The following is a 19161-nucleotide window of genomic DNA, read 5'->3' as shown; positions in this document are numbered from 1 at the left end:
ATCATGTTATTCCCGCTGCCTGAAATATCCATCCTACTGACTCTGAATGAGTAATGTCTACTATGTCTTGAGAGCCCAGCTCCAAGCAGCTCCGCTGAGAGGTCTTTCCTACACACTCTGCCCATCTCCCCATGTGTGTGCTCATAGGAACAGAAGAGGTCCCATCCCATTGTACTGGAGCTGGTCATGTCTGCCTCGCTTAATGAACTGGGAGTGCCTTACGTAGTCTTTTTCAGTTTTGTATCTATACCTGGAAAACTGTTCTGAACCCTTGAAGTTGTTCAGAAAAGGTTAACTTTCATAAAGGAACAGATGTGTTTCTTGTTTCCGAAGTCTGTAAAAGACGCTAAGTCTCTGAAACCTACCGCTTTAGAGCAGACACTTTTTTAGGAGATTTCTTTTTCAGTTTAGGCAGGGATCGATCTTGTTCAAACCCCTCATTGTCTAAGAGTTGCCTCATGGCGATGTTGGCGAGCTGCTCCATTAACTTGAAGGTCTCATTGATGTTGAGGAATACGGAGAAGAAATGTTCGCTGGACCTTGTGCTCACTTTGATCATGTCAGGCAGAAGCAGCGTGGCGTTCTTCTCGAGCTGAGTGATGTCCACCCACCGGATAACCAGCTTGGCTGAGCACAGGGAACAAGGTTGGGTCAACACACAGCTGCTCAAAATCCTTTCGAGATACTGGAAACTAACAACCCTGCCCCCCAATTTCACTGACCTCCTTTGAGTTTATGTGCCCATGTTTATCATTGTTCTGTTTGTTAGTTTTAACAGACAAACCTGGGCCACAAAAATTCTGAGTTACAATTATTACGGATTTAAGTCCATGTCTACTAAATGCATTGTACCTTTGGTGAGTCTTTACTACTTCATAACTAATTTCGTTACAACCGTTGAGCCAAAAATGATTGAATTCAATTGTTAAGTCATCACAAAATAGTGCCGGCTCAGTTACAACTACAGATTTATTATTGTTGATGTTTGGATGTGGTTTATGCGTTCAGGGCAGGCAAACCTCAGTAGACTTTCAAAAGCTTCCCTCTGAAATTCTAGAGAACTCACCTTCCCTTCCCATCAGAAAAGAATAAAAGCAAAGGTGGTTAATACTGAGGTACATCCAACCCTGTCGGGGAACCTTCCCCTTCCAGTAGCTGCAAGAGTAATAGTTGACGAGTTTCTCTTCCTCAGGCATTCCAAACAGCCGATGGAACTTCACGATGGCTTCCTTGAACTTCTCTGTGTCATCATCTTCCTTCACATCATTGATTTTGTTATACTCTGCAATGATGCCCTAAGAAGCGATAAAGCACAAAACACACAACTGGTATCACTATGACTAGAGCTGCTTTTGCCCGTATCTTGTACATAACTGGAAAGGAACAAAAAATTTCTAAGGCCAGAGTTCAAAAAAATTGAATTATTTTCAAAGCCAACTCCCCAATTCTAAGCCAATTAACAAGCAGCATTTATGTCCTAAAAGATTTCCAAAGAGCAATATAGATTTTAATATCTGTTTATTGGTACTAATCATGTTTTTAAGTTCACTTAGAATGAAGCCCATAGTTTTCTTTTACACATGAGGAGATGAAAAGATTTTGCTAGTTCTACTACTTTTCCTAGCTTATCATGATAGACTTATCCCAAAGGTCAACCAACGTCTGCCTTTCTCAAAAACTCAATGAGGGGCTTCCCCGGTGGTCCAGGGGTTAAGAATCCGCCTTCCAGGGCTTCCCTGCTGGCACAGTGGTTAAGATTCCTCCTGCCAATGCAGGGGACATGGGTTTGAGCCCTGGTCCGGGAAGATTCCACATGTTGCAGAGCAACTAAGCCTGTGTGCTACAACTACTGAGCCTGTGCTCTAGAGCCTGTGAGCCACAACTGCTGAAGCCCGCGCACCTAGAGCCTGTGCTCCACAACGAGAAGCCACTGCAATGAGAAGCCCTTGCACTGAAACGAAGAGTAGCCCCCGCTTGCTGCAACTAGAGAAAGCCTGCACACAACAACGAAGACCCGACGTAGCCAAAAATAAAATAAATTAAAAAAAAAAAAGGATCCGCCTTCCAATGCAGGGGACTCAGGTTCGATCCCTGGTCAGGGAACTAAGATTCCCACGTGCTGCAGGGCAACTAAGCCCGCACACTGCAACTACTGAGCCCATGTGTTCTGGAGCCCTCACGCCGCAACAAAAGATCCTGTGTGCTACAACTAAGCAACTAAGACCCGATACAGGCAAAAAATAAATAAATATTTTTAAAATAAATAAAAGAATGACATTGGGACTTCCCTGGTACCCCAGTGGTTAAGACTTCATGCTCCCAATGCAGGGGGCCCGAGTTTGATCCCTGGTCAGGGAACTAGATCCTGCGTGCAGCAACTAAGACCCAGCGCAGCCAAATAAATAAAAAAACAAAAACTCAATGAAATTTCATCATGAATGGAAAGAGAGGAAGAAAGACCAAAACACATGCCACTAACTGACACTGGCCACAGACCCACTGTCTCAGGGCCATGAATGACATCAGGCAACATAGATAAAAGGAACAAGTCACCATTTGAGCAGAAATGGGGTGAATATCGGAGCAAAAATTAGAGTAGACACACAACCTTTAGTCAGTTGTGCAGGAAATAAAATATATACACGGCACGTGACTGGCTTAATCTACTATTTAATCATTATAGTAGCTTGAGAGGCTGTTTCATTGTTACCCAGTTCCTTCATAATTCCCTGAAAAGTGGCTCCTACCTGTATCCCTTGACAGAAAACGCTCCTTGGAATTCCACCTTGACTTTGTAATCACCAAATACCTCTCACCTCATCTCCATTTTCTCTGATCACAAGGTAGCTAGAAAAGCATGAGCTTTTGAGCATGGAAGTCTTGGGTTTCGATCCCAAAGGTGTCACTGCATGTCTGTGTGAATCTGGGCAACTTCTCGGGGTCTCCTTGACATGACTGAGCCCTCTGTATTGCAAGGATAGAAAACTGAAATTGCCCTCATACCTAGAATTCCTGCCTCTGGGCTCTTACGCTCCCAGTATATGCTGGATACTCCCTATAAATTTATCTTCCTAAAACTTATTAAAAAACTACAAAATTCTTATTATCAAAATTGTTTCCCTATAATCACCATATAAAATCTAAAATTCTATACCATGCACGTTGTTGATCCAACCAACACTGCAACCTTTGCTCTCACTGTACTACATCTTACAAGATTCCCAACTGTTTTCCTCTGCCTTAGTCAACCTAAGGCACACTCAGGGCCTGAATGTGTCATTTTTGTGCTTTTCTACCTTCTTGCCTGTGGTCCTGCCATTCTGAGTGCCTAAAATCTAGAATCAGACTGTTTTCTGTTTCACTAATCCTACCTAGTCTCAAAGTCTGGTCTAATTCCCACCTCCTTATGAATCCTTCTCCCAGCTATGACTGTCCTTCCCCACATTAAGTACTTTTGATTCTCTCTGCCTGATGTATTGAAATTTATTTTTCAATACATATAATGTCCTGAATTTTATTTTCACTGCCAGACCTTCCACCCTAGTTGCCAGCAGTTGTGGTACTAAGGAGTGATGGTGGGAGGGAGGGGAAGGAGGGCTTTAGTCTTCCATTATCTCCATCACCATTCAATTCTAGTAAAAGAACAGACTATGTAAACAACTATAACAGCAAACACAACCCAAGACAAGTCTCCAGCCTATTCTTCTGATAAGAAGCCAACTTTAGCCCCTTTACATACTCCAGGAATTATCACAATGGCTTCGCTACTGGCATGCCATCAGGCATCTTTCCACACTGTGATATATTTTGTATGGCTACACGCATTCCCACCTTTAAAATGTCCACAGGTTATCAGTGTAAGAGGGAAAAAGTCCAATCTGCATCTCATGCCATAAAACCCCTTTCTTGATCTGCCCAAATCAACCTATCCAGGCTTGGTGTAAATATCCTCTGTGAAACTAACCCAATCCCAAATGAGGACTTGCATTCTCATCTGTGTGTTCTCTTTATATGTTGGCTGAAAGTATTTTGTTTATATGTCCCTCGACCACTAAATATACATTTCAGAAACAAATATAATGCCTCGAACAGTTTTTACCACCAGTATCTAGCAACTAAAAGACATTTAATAAAAGATTATTAAAAGGGTAGGGCTTCCCTGGTGGTGCAGTGGTTAAGAATCTGCCTGCCAGTGCAGGGGACACAGGTGTCAGCCCTGGTCCGGGAAGATCCCACATGCCACAGGGCAGCTAAGCCCGTGCGCCACAACTATTGAGCCTGCGCTCTAAAGCCGGCGAGCCACAACTACTGAAGCCTGCGCGCCTAGAGCCTGTGCCCTGCAACAAGAGAAGCCACGGCAATGAGAAGCCCGTGCACCGCAACAAAGAGTAGCCCCCGCTCATTGCAAGTAGAAGGTCCGCACGCGGCAACGAAGAGCCAATGCAGCCAAGAATAAACAAAATAAATAAAAATTTTTTAAAAGTTTAAAAGGGTGTATGTTGTTTTTCCAAATTAGCATGTATCTTAAGGGGCCATATCTTACTCTTTATTGTGTCCTGCAGAGTCACAGATTTCTAAGTCTAAAATTGTTTGAGTTAGCAAAATTAACTTGGAAAGCTAAGTACCAAGTTGCTGACACCTGTTCTTTTGTCATATGGGAGGACTGAATGGCTGGCATCGGTAGTAGCAATGTACTTCCCTGAGAGTATATAAAGTAAGGTTGTTTCCTCTAATTACTTTTGGTGCTACTCCACTGAGAGAATAGAGGTGTTGGCTTTGATGGAGGCCAGGGGAGACCCATTTTGGACCTCGGCTGCTTTGAGGGTGAGCAGGCTTTGGTAGTGTGCTATCCTACGGAACTGTAGACAGCCAGGAGGCAGCATGAGGGCACTGGACCTCTGGGTGGGGAGGAGAAGAAGCCACTTCAGAGAGAAGAGGGATGGAAACACCTTAGCCAGTTGGCACACACATCTACAGCCTATGTGACATTTCAAAGTTATCAGTGCCTTCAGACGGGGAGCCAAAAATATATAAGAATGAAAAGAAGAAATAAATAAATGAATAGATGAAAGGGACTGAATGAGAACCACTAATAAGAAGTAGCAGTTGGGGGGCTTCCCTGGTGGCACAGTGGTCGAGAGTCTGCCTGCCGATGCAGGGGACGCGGGTTCGTGCCCCGGTCCGGGAGGATCCCGTGTGCCGCGGAGCGGCTGGGCCCGTGGGCCATGGCCGCTGAGCCTGCGGGTCCGGAGCCTGTGCTCCACAACGGAAGAGGCCACAACTGTGAGAGGCCCGTGTACCGCAAAAAAAAAAAAAGAAAAAAAAAATTTAGTACAGTAGAAGAAATAAAATAAAAATTGATCAGTCTGTAGAATTTTAATGAGAAACACTGTTGGATCACTTCCTAGAATTCCTCCTTAACCTAGATTTAAAGAAAGGCTTCTATGACTGAACATCCAGATGCTATAATAGAAAAAACTGATGATTTTGACCAAATAAAAATGTAAACTTTGCCGGGCGAAAATTATCATGAGCCAAGTCAAATGACAAACATACATCATTGATACAGGGCTAACAGGCTTTGTATAAAAAGAACTTTTATGGGCTTCCCTGGTGGCGCAGTGGTTGAGAGTCTGCCTGCTGATGCAGGGGACACAGGTTTGTGCCCCGGTCTGGGAAGATCCCACATGCCGCGGAGCGGCTGGGCCCGTGAGCCATGGCCGCTGAGCCTGCGCGTCCGGAGCCTGTGCTCCGCAACGGGAGAGGGCACAACAGTGAGAGGCCCGCGTACCGCAAAAAAAAAAAAAAAAAAAAAACTTTAAAAAATATGTATATATTTATTTGGCCGCACCGGGTCTTAGCTGCGGCACGTGGGATCCTCATTGCCGAGTGCGGGATCTTCAGCTGTGGCATGCAGGTTCCTAGTTGTGGTATGCGGGATCCAGTTCCCCGACCTGGGATCAAACCTGGGCCCCCTGCACTGGGAGCGCAGAGTCTTAGCCACTGGACCACCAGGGAAGTCCCAAGAGCTTTTAAAAATTAAAGAAAAATAAGACCAAAGTCTCAGAGAAAAATAGGTAAAAGACATGAACAGTCTACAAACAGGGTTATAAAAACAGCCCTTAAACATAAGAAAAGATGTTTAACTTCACTCATAAATGAGATAAATACAAATTAAAACAATACTAAAACAAGCGTGCCACGGAGCAGCTAGAGCCCATGCACCACAACTACTGAGCCTGCATTCTACAGCCCGCGAGCCGCAACTACTGAGCCCACACGCCACAACTACTGAAGTCCGAGCACCTAGAGCCTGTGCTCCCCAACGAGAGAAGCCACCACAATGAGAAGCCCGTGCACCACAATGAACAGTAGCCCCCACTCGCCACAACTAGAGAAAGCCCGTGCACAGCAACGAAGGCCCAACACAGTCGAAAATAAATAAGTAAATAAATTAAAGAAAAAAAAAGGCAAATGCAGAGGAGCATATATACAGGGAGCCTTATGTATAAGAATTAAAGAGAAATAAGAAAAATACATATATTTGGCCTATTTTTACAAAAAGAAACACAGGAAGGATAAGCCAGAATAGCAATGAGACTGGTTAACTACGAGGGGTTGCGGGGAGAAGGGTAGCAAGGATGCAGGAGGAGGTAACACTTTTTGAGGAATTTTGACTTTTGGAAGCATGTTAATATCTTCTGTATTCAAAAAAAAATAAAATTAAACTCTCAATGTCAGGAAGAAGAAAGAGCCTAAACTGGAAGGCAAACTGAAACAAATGGCCGATTCCAGGCCTGGGTCAGGGAAGGTACCAGATGAGTCTGGAACACCCCGTTAGACCAGGGTAGGAAGCGCTCAAAAGCGTAGTGGGAGCAAGTCATAAGGACAAAGGAGGCAATTTTTTTTTTTTTTCTTTTTTAGTGTGGTAAAAAAAGATCCAGATATCTTTAGCCTTTCTGTATCATATAAAATTCAGAAGCCAAAAGTATATAAACTTAAACTTATACTTAATAATGAATGTTTCAGGTCTTCCCTGGTGGCACAGCGGTTAAGAATCCGCCTGCCAATGCAGGGGACACGGGTTTGAGTCCTGGTCTGGGAAGATCCCACAGGCCACCGAGCAACTAAGCCTGAGAGCCACAACTACTGAGCCTGTGCTCTGGAGCCCACGAGCCACAACTGCTGAGCCCACGAGCCACAACTACTGAAGCCCACATGCCTAGAGCCCATGCTCCGCAACGAGAAGCCACCGCAATGAGAAGCCCGTGCACCGCAAGAAAGAGTAGCCCCTCCTCGCCGCAACTAGAGAAAGCCTGCGCACAGCAACGAAGACCCAATGCAGCCAAAAATAATATATAAATAAATAAATTAATTAAAAATATATAATGAATGTTTCAGTATTTTATCTTAGTTAGAAAAGGAGGCAACTGATAGGGGCTCTAGCCAAATCTGGGAGAGGGTGAGTACCAAAATAAGCCCAGCAATGAAACAGAAGCTACTGAAAAACACAGGAAGCCACAGGTCCATATCAATAATAAACAGATAAAAAGGTAAATAGAGGGAGGGCTCTTGCTTAGAGTGGAAGTGCCAACTACTAAATGTGAGGGAACACTGGAGTTCTTGGAAAATCGTCATTTTGTAAACCATCACAACAAAGATTGGTTCAACAGAAAAAAATCACTGATGGATGCTAAAGCAAGGAAGAAATGTTGATAAAGAGCAGGATATTTCTGGAACCTTAAAGTGTCTTCCTACAGAAAATTGCAAGGGTAAAATTAGTAACTCTCCAGGGGAGAAATTGGCTAGCACTTTGCTGGGTTTATATCACCAATGGGTGGTGGACGGGTGTCACGTGCCTCCAGAAAAGACACTCTGGAAAGGACACAGGATCACTTACAAAGTGTCCCATCCAGAAATGCATAATCTGAAGCAAATCATGCAGGGACATCTGACAAAACCCCAAATGAAAAATGTCCTAGGAAAAAAACAACCATACACTTAGAAACAGTAATGTCATAAAAGACAAAGAAAGGCAATTGAATGATCCAGACTGAAGGAGACAAAAAACTAATCCAGTAGCTTCCTAGACTGGATCTTGCACTGGAATGGAAAAAAATGTTATACATGACATTATTGGGTCATTTAACAAAATTGGAATATGTGCCAACTATTATAGTATTCATATTAAATTTACTGCAGGTGATAACTGTTGTTAACACTGTGTTGTTATTTAATAGAAGAGCTCTGTTCTTAGAAATATACACTGAAGCATCTGGAGGAAATTCCTCTAAAATAGAGTAATGGAGCCTACAAATAATAAAGTAAACGGGATAAATTGTTAACAACAGGGGAACATGGGTAAAGGGTCTACAGGTGTGTTTTATACAATTTTTATTTTTGCAACTTTTCTGTGTTTAAAATTCTTTCCAGTGAAAAGGTTTTTTTTTTTAAAAAAAAGATTCCATGTTAATAAACCACTACCTGTATTTTTCCTCTCACAAATGTGGTGATATCGTTCTCATTTTCAAAGATGGAAAGTGTCTGCAGCAGATTCTGCTCAAGCCATTCCCAGTGTTCGGTTATTTCTTTTCTGGAACCACCTGTACGAATGTAAAATGATAATAATAAATGTCAGCAAGTAAAAGATACTTTAAAAACCAGGCTCACTTCATCCATGTGCAGTGCCATGAAAGGAGAATACTGTTCCCACCAGCTCTGCCTCCAAATGCTTTCTCTCCTTCAGAAGGGACACACAGAAGATGCTGAAGGATGTAGAAGCCCAACGAGTAAGTACTGTGTTATGGTCACGTCTGATCAGGTGAGTCCAGAAACTTTTTGGACAGTCTTTCAGAGTAGAAGGCAGCAACATTTCTACTGTTCACTTTCTGGATTTAGCCCTATCCCCTTTTCTCCCCCGAGGACCTGCACTTTTCAGGGTAACGCAGATCTTGTAGGATACTAGGTTACAGCTGTTAAGTTGCAACAATGTGAGGGCTCTGGTATGTCACTGGAGAGCTGATGTAACCACCTCCTATAATGGGCAAAAAATGATCCTCACTCCTTTCAATTATGAATGAGATGTGAAAATGGACTATCGCTAGGGAATAGCAGCCCGGCTCTCACCAGCACAGTTGCCCTGAATTCTAACGGGATGAGGTCATCCTCATAGCCTCCATCCAAATCAGAAAGCAGAAGCATAAGTCACCTCGCCTGGCAGCTTCCAAACTGAAACAACCTCAGCCTCGTAGCATAGATAACCTGGCACCCTGCTCTCTACTCACAAATGTAGGGCATAACAGGGATGCCAACACAACGTGTTTGTCAAGACTGTAATAAATTGCCTTCCTTTTTAAAATCTTTTTTTCTTGCTCTGGGGTCATTAATGATCCTGCAGAAGAACAGTGTGTTAGAAATCATCCATATCATATACATAAATTCAGAATTAAAGAATGATTCACCCCTTCAGATGTCTCCTTAGATTTCCAACTTATCTTTTAATTGATTTCTTAAAAATGGCTTCTCTCTGTTCTTTGTCACCAGCAATTCAAAATATCTCAGAATCTCACTCTCGTTCCTGACTGGGAAAGGTCGAAGATACAAATGTGTCCACAATGATACTCAGACCTGTGAGGAACAGAACTAAAATCTCTTGGAGAATAAGAGGCAGGTTTGAGGGGTTTCAGATCCGCTGATCGAGGAAAGGCAAAACCAAACCAAACCAAACCAAACCAAACCCACGTTCATTTTCTTTTACTTTAAGCTTAAGCACCAAAAATTGCCTACATGGAATGCTTCTGTAGAGGATGAAGAGCAAATTTCTGAGGGGAGAGGCAGCCCTACGGAAACACGAAAGAAGAGATTGTCTGGAGCTCTTCACAGGCACTTTCCATGGCTCACTCTTTCGGAGCCATAGTCGACCACATGGAAAAGCAATCAATGACTCAGTACTACGTTGTCATGACAAGAGGTAGAACTCAGGATACCTGGGTTCCCCTCCCTCTCTGCCACCAGCCAGTTGGGTGCCTTTAGACAGTTTGCTTCATCTCTCTCTGTCTCAAACTCTTTACATGTGACATGGAGACAGATAAAAATACCCAACCCCTTACTCATATCAGAGCAATGCTGTAAAAAAAAAACACACGGAATAATGTCTATAGATACACTTTGGCAAGTAGAAAACACTGTTCAGATGCAAAGTACAATGCCCATTTGGAATACTTAGGGAATGAGGCAGCCAGAGAGCTTTAAACATTTTAGACTTTAAAGTTTTAAATAGGGATTGGAAAATTTTCTAAAGCATATCGCACCCTTCCTTGTCTGTAAACAGGTCACTCCCATCACCAGCTGTGACTGGCTGTGATACAGAGCCCAGTCCAGAGTGAATGCCAGCCACGTGCCCTCCAACCGCTGTCCCATCTGTACCTACTGGCAACAGTCAGATGTTCACACCTCAGGACAGAGGCATTTCCGGCCACCCAAGGGACCGCAGGATTTCTGCAGACCCACTGGGCACAATTCCCAGCCTCTGATTTTGCTTCTCCTCCGCCCCTGCCTATGTTGGTCGCAGATGTGCCTTCCAGAGGCCGGTTTGCACACATCCCTTGGCTCAGCTGGGGCAGTCTGGCTGTTGACTGGTATCCCACCATGTGCTACCCTTTACCAGGTGATCACACCAGGTACTTGACCTTGGAGTCCCTGTTATACTGGTGGTGGAATCTAACCACAAGTCAACCTCACTGTTCCTTGGTTATCCTGGACAGAAAAGCCCATCGGCTACAAGACCCAGGGCAGACCAGGTGTGCCCTCACCTTTGCACACACTGCCTTCAGTTTTTTTGGTGCTTATTCATACAGGTCCACCCCCCCCATCACCCCCCAACACACACACACACACAGAACCATGGTGGAGATGGTGTATGCGTACATGCACTCATTCAACAAACATTCACTCGTACCTCCGATTTTCATGGTTATTACATGAAGGTCTATAGGGCTGATCCCCGTCTTCAAGTAGCCATCTCAGCATACTTGCATCGAAGTTCAGGTTTACTACTCACATTGTCCCCCCCTCCCCAACTGCCTTCTCTGTTGCCCCAAGACCTCGTCCTCTTCACCTGCCCCACTGTCCGTCATTTCCACAATCTCCACCTGCCACCACCTAACACGACTACCAGCTCTTTTCTCTACTTCTCATTGCCTGGGATGTAGATCCCCACATTTCTGTCTGTAAATCCCCTCTCCCCACTGCTGCTGTTGTGTTGCTTCTCTGCTATCCTCCATCTCCTGTTGCTTCTCCCACACTTGTCACTGTCACATGAAAAGGCTGGCCTTTTGGAGTCATCACCAGCCGCTCACAGCTCCCATGTATAGGAAAGGCGCTGGGATGTCAAAGCTCAGTATCTTTAGGTTTTCAACTGTTTCAGTTTGCTGGGTGCTTTGGGACCACTCCTATGCTACCAAAGAGGTTTCAGAGGTTTCTTCTGGTTATATCCAGATCTAAGATTCCAAAGTTACAGAAGACTGGGGTGTAGATAAGGAAGAACTTTGCATACCATTATAAGAAACCATTAGCACCATAACTGAGGAAAGAAAAAGACACAATGCCATCAGCCAATGGTAATTTCAAGAATTAACTATGGATTCCGATCTATACCCAGCAGATACTTTCCAGGGAGAGAAATGTAAATGTACGTTTTACATTTATATTTACTGTGCAAATGTACCATATTCTCTGAACACTTTCCTAAATGCACAAAAAATGAGGACAGGTGTTCAAAGCTCCAGACTCTGGAGACCGGAAGCATGAGGACACCTAAAAGGCAGGGCTGGATTCCCTCCTCCAGCAGACAAGACACATTCTGAAGATGCCAATCTAGTAAAAATTATCTCTGAAAGCAGGTGTCCACTTCTCATCCCAGAACAAACAGAAAGTCCACGGTACCTCTCAGAGATCACAGAGCAAACATCCTGCTAACAGTTCAAGAGCAACTGACACTTTGGCCGGACCACCCTTTAGGAACCAGCAAAACTCCAAAAGAAACATGTTGGGATCCTCAATGTTCCTTATAAATGGCTCTTTCATTTCTCAAGAAAATAAGTACAAGTGCTGTCATATTTAAGCGCCTGGAATTTTCCTTTTGTTACTGTGTGAAGTGAGATAACACAAAGCTCTTTTGCCACGACTCTGAAAAGGGGGCTGGTCTATTTACCCAACAGTTTGAGCAAAATGTGGTAGGCCTCAGAAGAGAAAGGAAGGACTTGGCAGTCAACTTTCTGGAAAGGCTGCATTTACAGAGATACAGCAGGAAAAACAAGCCGACCCGACTGTGCAATCAGCTGAAACAACAAAGAAAGCTGTGTTGGGTATGAGACGCCTTCAGGAAATCCAAGGTAAAGCTTTCTGCTGTGGGAAAAACCAGATCAACACTTGAGGGGGCTTAAGGGTATTTAGAAATTAATTTTGGAAAAATGAGAATCTTTATCATTTGCGGTGTTGCGTTTTGTTTTGTTTTCAGAATACCAGCCACAGGCCCTGTGTGTATACCTGGGCAAAACTTAAAGACTATCTAAGATGATGGAAAATACTAAGTCAGCCTAGTCTAATTTCTCATCTGGGTTGCGATGTACCTTAAAGTGCATGAAGTCCACAAAGAAGCATTAAAAGCGGACCCACAAAATTGATTCTACTGTATCTGGCCTCTGAGGATTAAGAACAAAGGCTTACAGACCCACTGATAGCTATTCAGTGGATATTTTTTTTGTGATGCATGATTAATAATAATCCAATTTGGCCCTGGGACTGCAGCACTGACTTAAAAACCTGAATTCCAGAATATCTAAGATGGTAAATTCCTACCGACCAAGAGTGTGTGTATGCACACAGGTAGGTATATATTTGTGTGTACAAGCAAAAATAATAACCTCTTGTGACACAGCAGAAAACAAAACAAAGCAAAACAAACCCACTAAACCTCCCAGAGATTAAAATGCAACCAATCCAGTATTTTCACATACTGGAATAGGCTGCTTGGATCCCAGAGCTATCCAGTCCTCAAATGAATAGTACTTGAAGCTACTTAAATAAAGGGAACCATCTATTTTATGGCCTTAGCCACATACAACCTTAGCCCCAAAGATGATAACTTTGAAATGTAAATACTAAATAAAGTCAAGGGCAGTACCCAATACACTGGAGTGACACCTGCTGTCCCTGTAGGATTTACAAAGCCACCACTGTACTCTCTACACCCAGAAAAAGGACAAACTTGTATTTGGAGAGGGCAAGAGATACAACGCCCCCAAATGTGGTGATTTGAACAGTTTTAGAAACAAAAGGGAGATTCGTGTTTTAAAAATCCACATCCAACTGAAGCTACAATTTTAAACAGGTTAAACAGTGATAATGAAGTGTTTTCTATTACTTATTCGTGCTGGTTTAACCAAGGCCCAGCGCCATGCTTTCACTATAGGCACGCAAGCTCACAGCGATCCTACAAGTAGGTCCAATTACACTCCTTTTATAGATGAGGAAACTGAGGTTTCCATGTTTCTATGAAATCAAATGCAGAGTTTTCTGCCTCCGTAACCTACACTCTTAATCGCTGCACAGTTAGCCCCTCCTGACACATTTTAGACGTGTGGTAAGTACGCATAGAGGTTAGATCCTCTGCAGTAATAAGGGGCCTGATTATCAGGGAGACAATATGACCTAATGGCTCAGACCACAGACTTTGATGTCAAAAAAGTACACCTGGGTTCCAATCCTACCGTGCCACGTACTATCTTTGTGAGCACAGAGAAGTTACTTAACCTCTCTGCGCTCCAGATTCCTCATCTGTAACACGTAGGTAACAACACTTACCACAGCAGCTTGTGCTAGAGATTAAGGAAGATAATACACGTAAAGTCCTTAGCACAGGTCTGGAACGTACAAAGCACTAAATAAACAGTTACTTTGCTATTATCATCATAAGCGACAGGACGCAAAGATCTCGTGTTGAAATGTGACGCAGAAGACACTTCTAACTTCTGAGGTCAGAGCACTAAGAAACCAGTTGCTGAACTGTTGCCAGACCGTATGTTCAGCACAAATCTCTCCGGCCCCTGACACTATTATGTTTTGATTGAAAAGCGAATGTATGATTGAAGTAAAGCAGGCCTTTACTTGAACAATCCTTGTGTAACTATTATAAGCTTCTTACATAACTCTGCTTATAATCTCTTACAGGTCATAACAGTATGCTCATAGCTTTATAATCACTTTGAGAAAAGAGAGGCCCAGGTAACTCATCCAACCTTGGCAGTAAGAATTAGTGGTTGATGTCGTTATTTTGTACACTTTACTTAAATGCCAAGGTCCTCTCCTACCCTGATGGATAGAATGCAAACGGCTATCTTTCTGGAGGGCAGTCAGGCTAATGACGCTAAAAGGCTCACGCACATGCATATTCTTTGACTCAGCGTATCTGCTTCTATAAATTTATCCTAAGGTGATAATTAAAGTAATGGGGAAATATTTTGTTCAGAGGATATTCACTAAGGTTTTTCAAAATGCAGTTAACATTAGGGGAAAAAAACCTTAGATTTCCAAAAATATAGCACATAAGTTAGATAAATTACATTATAAACAGTAAAATATTATCTGCCTATTAAAATTGACATTATAGACATGTATTTCTTGACATAGAAAATCTATACATATATGTGTATATACAGACACATATATATATGTGTATAGACATGTATCTGTATAGACACACACACATATATATAAAGTCTGGAAGGTGAAGATTTATAATGTGGTATTATTGTTTTTTTAATATTTTATTTTCTTTGCTTATCTACATTTTCTAATTTCCTGCAATAAACATGATTGCTTAAAGAAAAAAAGCACGTTCTTTTTTTTTTTTATGCTGCTGTGTTCCCAAGGATACAAGAATAGCTCTTGAGGTACACAGACCAAGAAAGGATGAAAAAACACTGACCAACCTCTACATTAGGTATATCTCATGTGGAAGGCAACTCAATCACCCACCATTTCGCTATCTAGTGTAGAGAAAGAGCAGAAGCAGAACAAACTAGCAACCTTTCATTAAACTCATGGTCTTACCAGCTGCCAACTAAAAGAATGTTTAATCATAAAAGCCAGCATGGTGCCGCTTAAAAAGGACAGGGCTGGGAGTGGGGAGGCCTGAGAACTTGATCTCAGCCCTGCACTGACTGGCTATAACTAGTAATGGGAACTTGGGCACTTCACTTTGCCCCTGTACCCTGTCACAGTCTGAGTGTTGGACAAGGCGGTGGCTAATCTATCTTTCGGTTCTGAAAATGAATGCCTATCTAGGCCCAGATGAGATTCTAAGATGGTGAAGAAAAGGGAAATTAATCAATGGGCAGGGGAATCGAGGTACCATTCAGGGCTGTGTTATCAGTGAGGTGTCCATCAAGCACACACCCTCCACCCCGTTTCCTTTATCGGTCCTGTTGGAAGGTCAGATGTATCCAGAGGGAACTGTCAACATTTCCCTCTATCTTTCCGACCGTAACTCTTTTGTCCCAGAGCCCTTTAAGTAATGTCCTTGGAACTACCTGCATTTCTATGTGCCCATATTCTCATGAGGCTGTATAACCCTTCTTATTGTTTGAACCTTCCAGTTCTTCTAATGGGGAGAGCCAAATAGGTTGCTGTCTACTTAAGTACCTTGAAGCTCGAGGGGTGCAAAGGACTGGGCTCTCTCCTGCCTCTGGGGTACCAATGCCAAAACACCAGCTGTTGGGGGAATGCCTGCAGCTGTCTAGTGCCCTCGTGAGAGCACAGCTGTGAAATACTCAATTACTGGTGGGAGAGAGGCAGAATTGTCAGAGTATAAGCAGCTCAACAAAGCAGACTGGACCAATTCCTATGGTACTACTTCCTTTATGTTCTTAGAAATGGCAGGGAATTCCCTGGCAGTCCAATGGTTAGGACTCAGTGCTTTCATTGCCGTGGGTTCGATCCCTGGTCGGGGAACTAAGATCCCGCAGGCTGTGTGGCACGGCCAAAAATAAATAAATTAAATTAAATTAAAAATTAAAAAAAAATAAAAGAAAGAAATGGCAAAACTGATACTTTACCGCACAAACCACTGAAGAAAATGCAAGTCCGTAGGCTGGAATTGATGGCACAGTGCAATATCCACCAAAGAGACCGATGGCTTCATTTTGGGTAGCAGTGAGAAGGAAGAGTCATTACTTAGGCAGGGATTTGGCTCTCCTTCCCAATTAAAGGTCTCAGTGCCAAAGAAACATAAAAATCAATTTCTTCAAACCAATCTGGATCCAGATGATAGAAGATAATAAAAAGAAGCATCTGAAAATAATGTTTCACCAAAGAACTCTTGGTTTTTGTTCCCCTCTTCTTTCTGTATGGTTCATACTGTTAAGGGCTGGGTGATTACTATATTGGGGGTAAGTTAAACTAGGTGCAAAACTAGGTCCTGCCTGGCTTCGTGTGGCTCAAGTCTAAGGCAATCGTACGACTAGGATTTACCACTAAGTCTACTGTTCTCGTACAGAAAGTGGCCTAGGTGAAGACATTGATGCTAGATGTGCCCTTAGTTCAATTTACACAAAGCAAAGATTCACAAGGCCCATGGCATAAAACAAAGGTTTTGCAAAGCTATGGATTCTACAGGGCAGTGAGTTGGACATCCAATTTTCTGCTGAAGCTTCTCTTACAGCAACGATTCATGAAACTAGAGCAAATTACAAAGCCCTTGCCATACTGTCCCACCAAATACCAACTATGTAGTTTACAAAAAAACATTTAAAATTACAAACCGAAAGGTCAGCCTATCAAAGAATCCTTTTTAAGGTAGCAGCTTCTGCTCTTAAAATCTTCTCATGAAAGGGAGCCAGGCACTTGGGTTTCAGAGAGAAATTGATAAGAAGGAACAATTAGTGGGTGAATGGGACTTTCACAATGGTTGTCACTTCCGTGGTGTCTTCTACAAGGAAAGTCTGGAGCTGTCTCTGCGTGTAATCAATATATATACAAAAGCTAAAAGCACTCTGGGTTTATTATAATGAGATCATACACTTGTGATAGGCATCACTTACTGGGAAAACAAAAGTACATCTCTTTGAGGTATAAATTATGACATCAGCAATTACTACCCAGTGTTCCTCAGCCTTGGCTTGGCAAATAACTCAGGAATAACTCGACTTTGTAACTCTGGGCTCTTCCCCACAGGAGCTTTCATAGGAGCCTCTGCTTGGCTCTTGTAGAGCCTCTACAAATTGGCACTCGCCACTGGCACTTGCCAACTACCTCTACGAGTATTAAATCCTGTGCTACTGCAGCTGCTGACTTTCAACACCCCCTGAAAGGAGTTCAGGGTGGAGATCAGAAAGCAGGCACTCTGTGCTCTGGGAAAAACTGGCGGAACAGGTCTTCAGATAGATATTCTCAGGAGCCGATTTTATGAGCCCAATTCTTGCATCTCCTCATATCTAGAAAAGCACTAAAATCCTTCATGGTGATGTCTGCTCCTTGTGACTGGCAATAACCTTCACAAGACTGGCAGAAACCTTCTTCAAAAAAATATGTGTTGATTGCATGTACTCCCCCTTCACAAAAATCACATCTTTACTGACCTTCCCCCCTGCCTCTTTGGAGCAGTTTCTCAGACCTACCTGAAATGCTGTCTCCCGGGCTATAGTCCTCATTTTGCCCCCAATAAAACTTAACTCGCAACACTCACGTTGCGTACTTTTTTAAAGTCGACAGTAGAATGGCAAAGCCCCGGAAACAAAGTGAGGAGTAGTGATGTCAGGTAACAGGGGAGAAAAAAAGGATGGGCTGAGGGGGTGGGAAAAAAAGAGTCACAGATAGAAACCAGCTTGTCATAGCCCCATACACGTGCATTGATCTGGGAAGGCCCAGGAGACCCAAGGGCTCTGAGGACCTCCAGGCTGCACAGGTTCTCAAAAGCCTCCAGGCAAAAGTGATGAAAGTGCTGGAAGGTGAGTGAGAGTGTCAAATCCTCATTAAGTCCAGGGGCGTTGGCGGTTCTGCCTGATTTCTAATCCCCTTTCTCTTTCTTCACTTGCTGGCTCCCCTGTCTATTTTAACACCATTCTACATTGTTCGCCAACCAAAGGTGACATTTTCCCAACCAACTTCCACAGGGCACCTCCCCTTCTACAGTAGCCATTGGGTGTTTCCCTTTGTTGTGAATGAACCGCACAGAAGGCTGGAACTCTGTCTTACGTTGGGTTACACTGATAAGTGTGTCTTCCTCAGGGTCCCAGCCTCTCTCTTCCTTTCTCCTTTATCCCCTTCACTCCTGGGTGGTTTTCTCCCTGCCCACTCCAGATGCCATTCCTTCATTCAGTGGAATGCATAAATGCTGATTCATTTCATTGTTTCTCATGGAGCTATTTGCATCTGACCCAGAATAACTTTAAAGGGATACAACTACAATATTAGAATTTCGGTGTTACTAAATCCTTGAGGGTGCATTGCTAGGGCACCAGAGCCTTCCAGCAGCCTAAACTCACACCCACATAACTCCCCCTACCCTTGTAGAAGGCCGGCCAAGATTCCTGTCTTTAGTTGGAAGCCCCACCATCCAATGGCACTGTATGGTACTTGCTCACACTGGGCTAGAACTGAGTATTTCCTTGTATTCTCGAAAGCAGGGGCCGGATCTAATTATCTTTATATCTTTAGATCCCAGCATGACACTTCTTACCAAGCAGAGATCAATTTAAAAACTGAATAAAGTCAACTGAAAGAGGCCCCAATGGCCAAAGCTGGAATAATTTGAGCAACAAAATAAAGTTGTATTGGATTGTAGCCCAAAGTATAAAGTAAATACTCATGAGTCCACGGTGATAAAAATAATTGAATAAAACTCCCCACTCTGTAAATGTGGGCTGTGCATGGTGACTTCCTTCCAAGGAGGACAGTATGGGAAGGGGAAAGAAAGAGTAACTTGACAGTGGAGAAACCTGAAAAGCACTACTCCAGCCAGGTGATCAAAAACATCATCAGTCATCAATCATCTGGACAGTAGGTGCCCTTGCTTGACATAACCTGATGAAAACAGCACTTTATCTCTGTGATCGTCCTCATAAAAATACACCATCGCAGCCTAATCATGAGAAAAACATCAGA

General features: G+C 43.2%; 1 protein-coding gene across 2 annotated transcripts in view; it reads right to left on the bottom strand.

Moving 5' to 3' along the window:
• Positions 1 to 19161, bottom strand: part of TBC1D9 (TBC1 domain family member 9) — a 114902-nt gene that overhangs the window by 45858 nt on the left and 49883 nt on the right. For both annotated transcript variants that reach the window (XR_004350037.1, XM_032632816.1), the window contains exons 3-5: positions 8485 to 8603; positions 1067 to 1295; positions 366 to 627 (exon numbers count right to left, since the gene is read on the bottom strand). Coding sequence is in view for 1 of the 2 variants with exons in the window: in XM_032632816.1 (XP_032488707.1) it covers positions 366 to 627; positions 1067 to 1295; positions 8485 to 8603 (610 nt within the window). In the remaining variant the exon portion in view is untranslated. The remainder of the gene's footprint in view (positions 1 to 365; positions 628 to 1066; positions 1296 to 8484; positions 8604 to 19161) is intronic.

Source organism: Phocoena sinus, chromosome 5 (assembly GCF_008692025.1).
Source record: "Phocoena sinus isolate mPhoSin1 chromosome 5, mPhoSin1.pri, whole genome shotgun sequence".
Lineage (NCBI taxonomy): Eukaryota > Metazoa > Chordata > Mammalia > Artiodactyla > Phocoenidae > Phocoena > Phocoena sinus.
The sequence above is the reverse complement of the archived record's forward strand: the minus strand, read 5'-3'. Positions and strand labels throughout refer to the sequence as shown.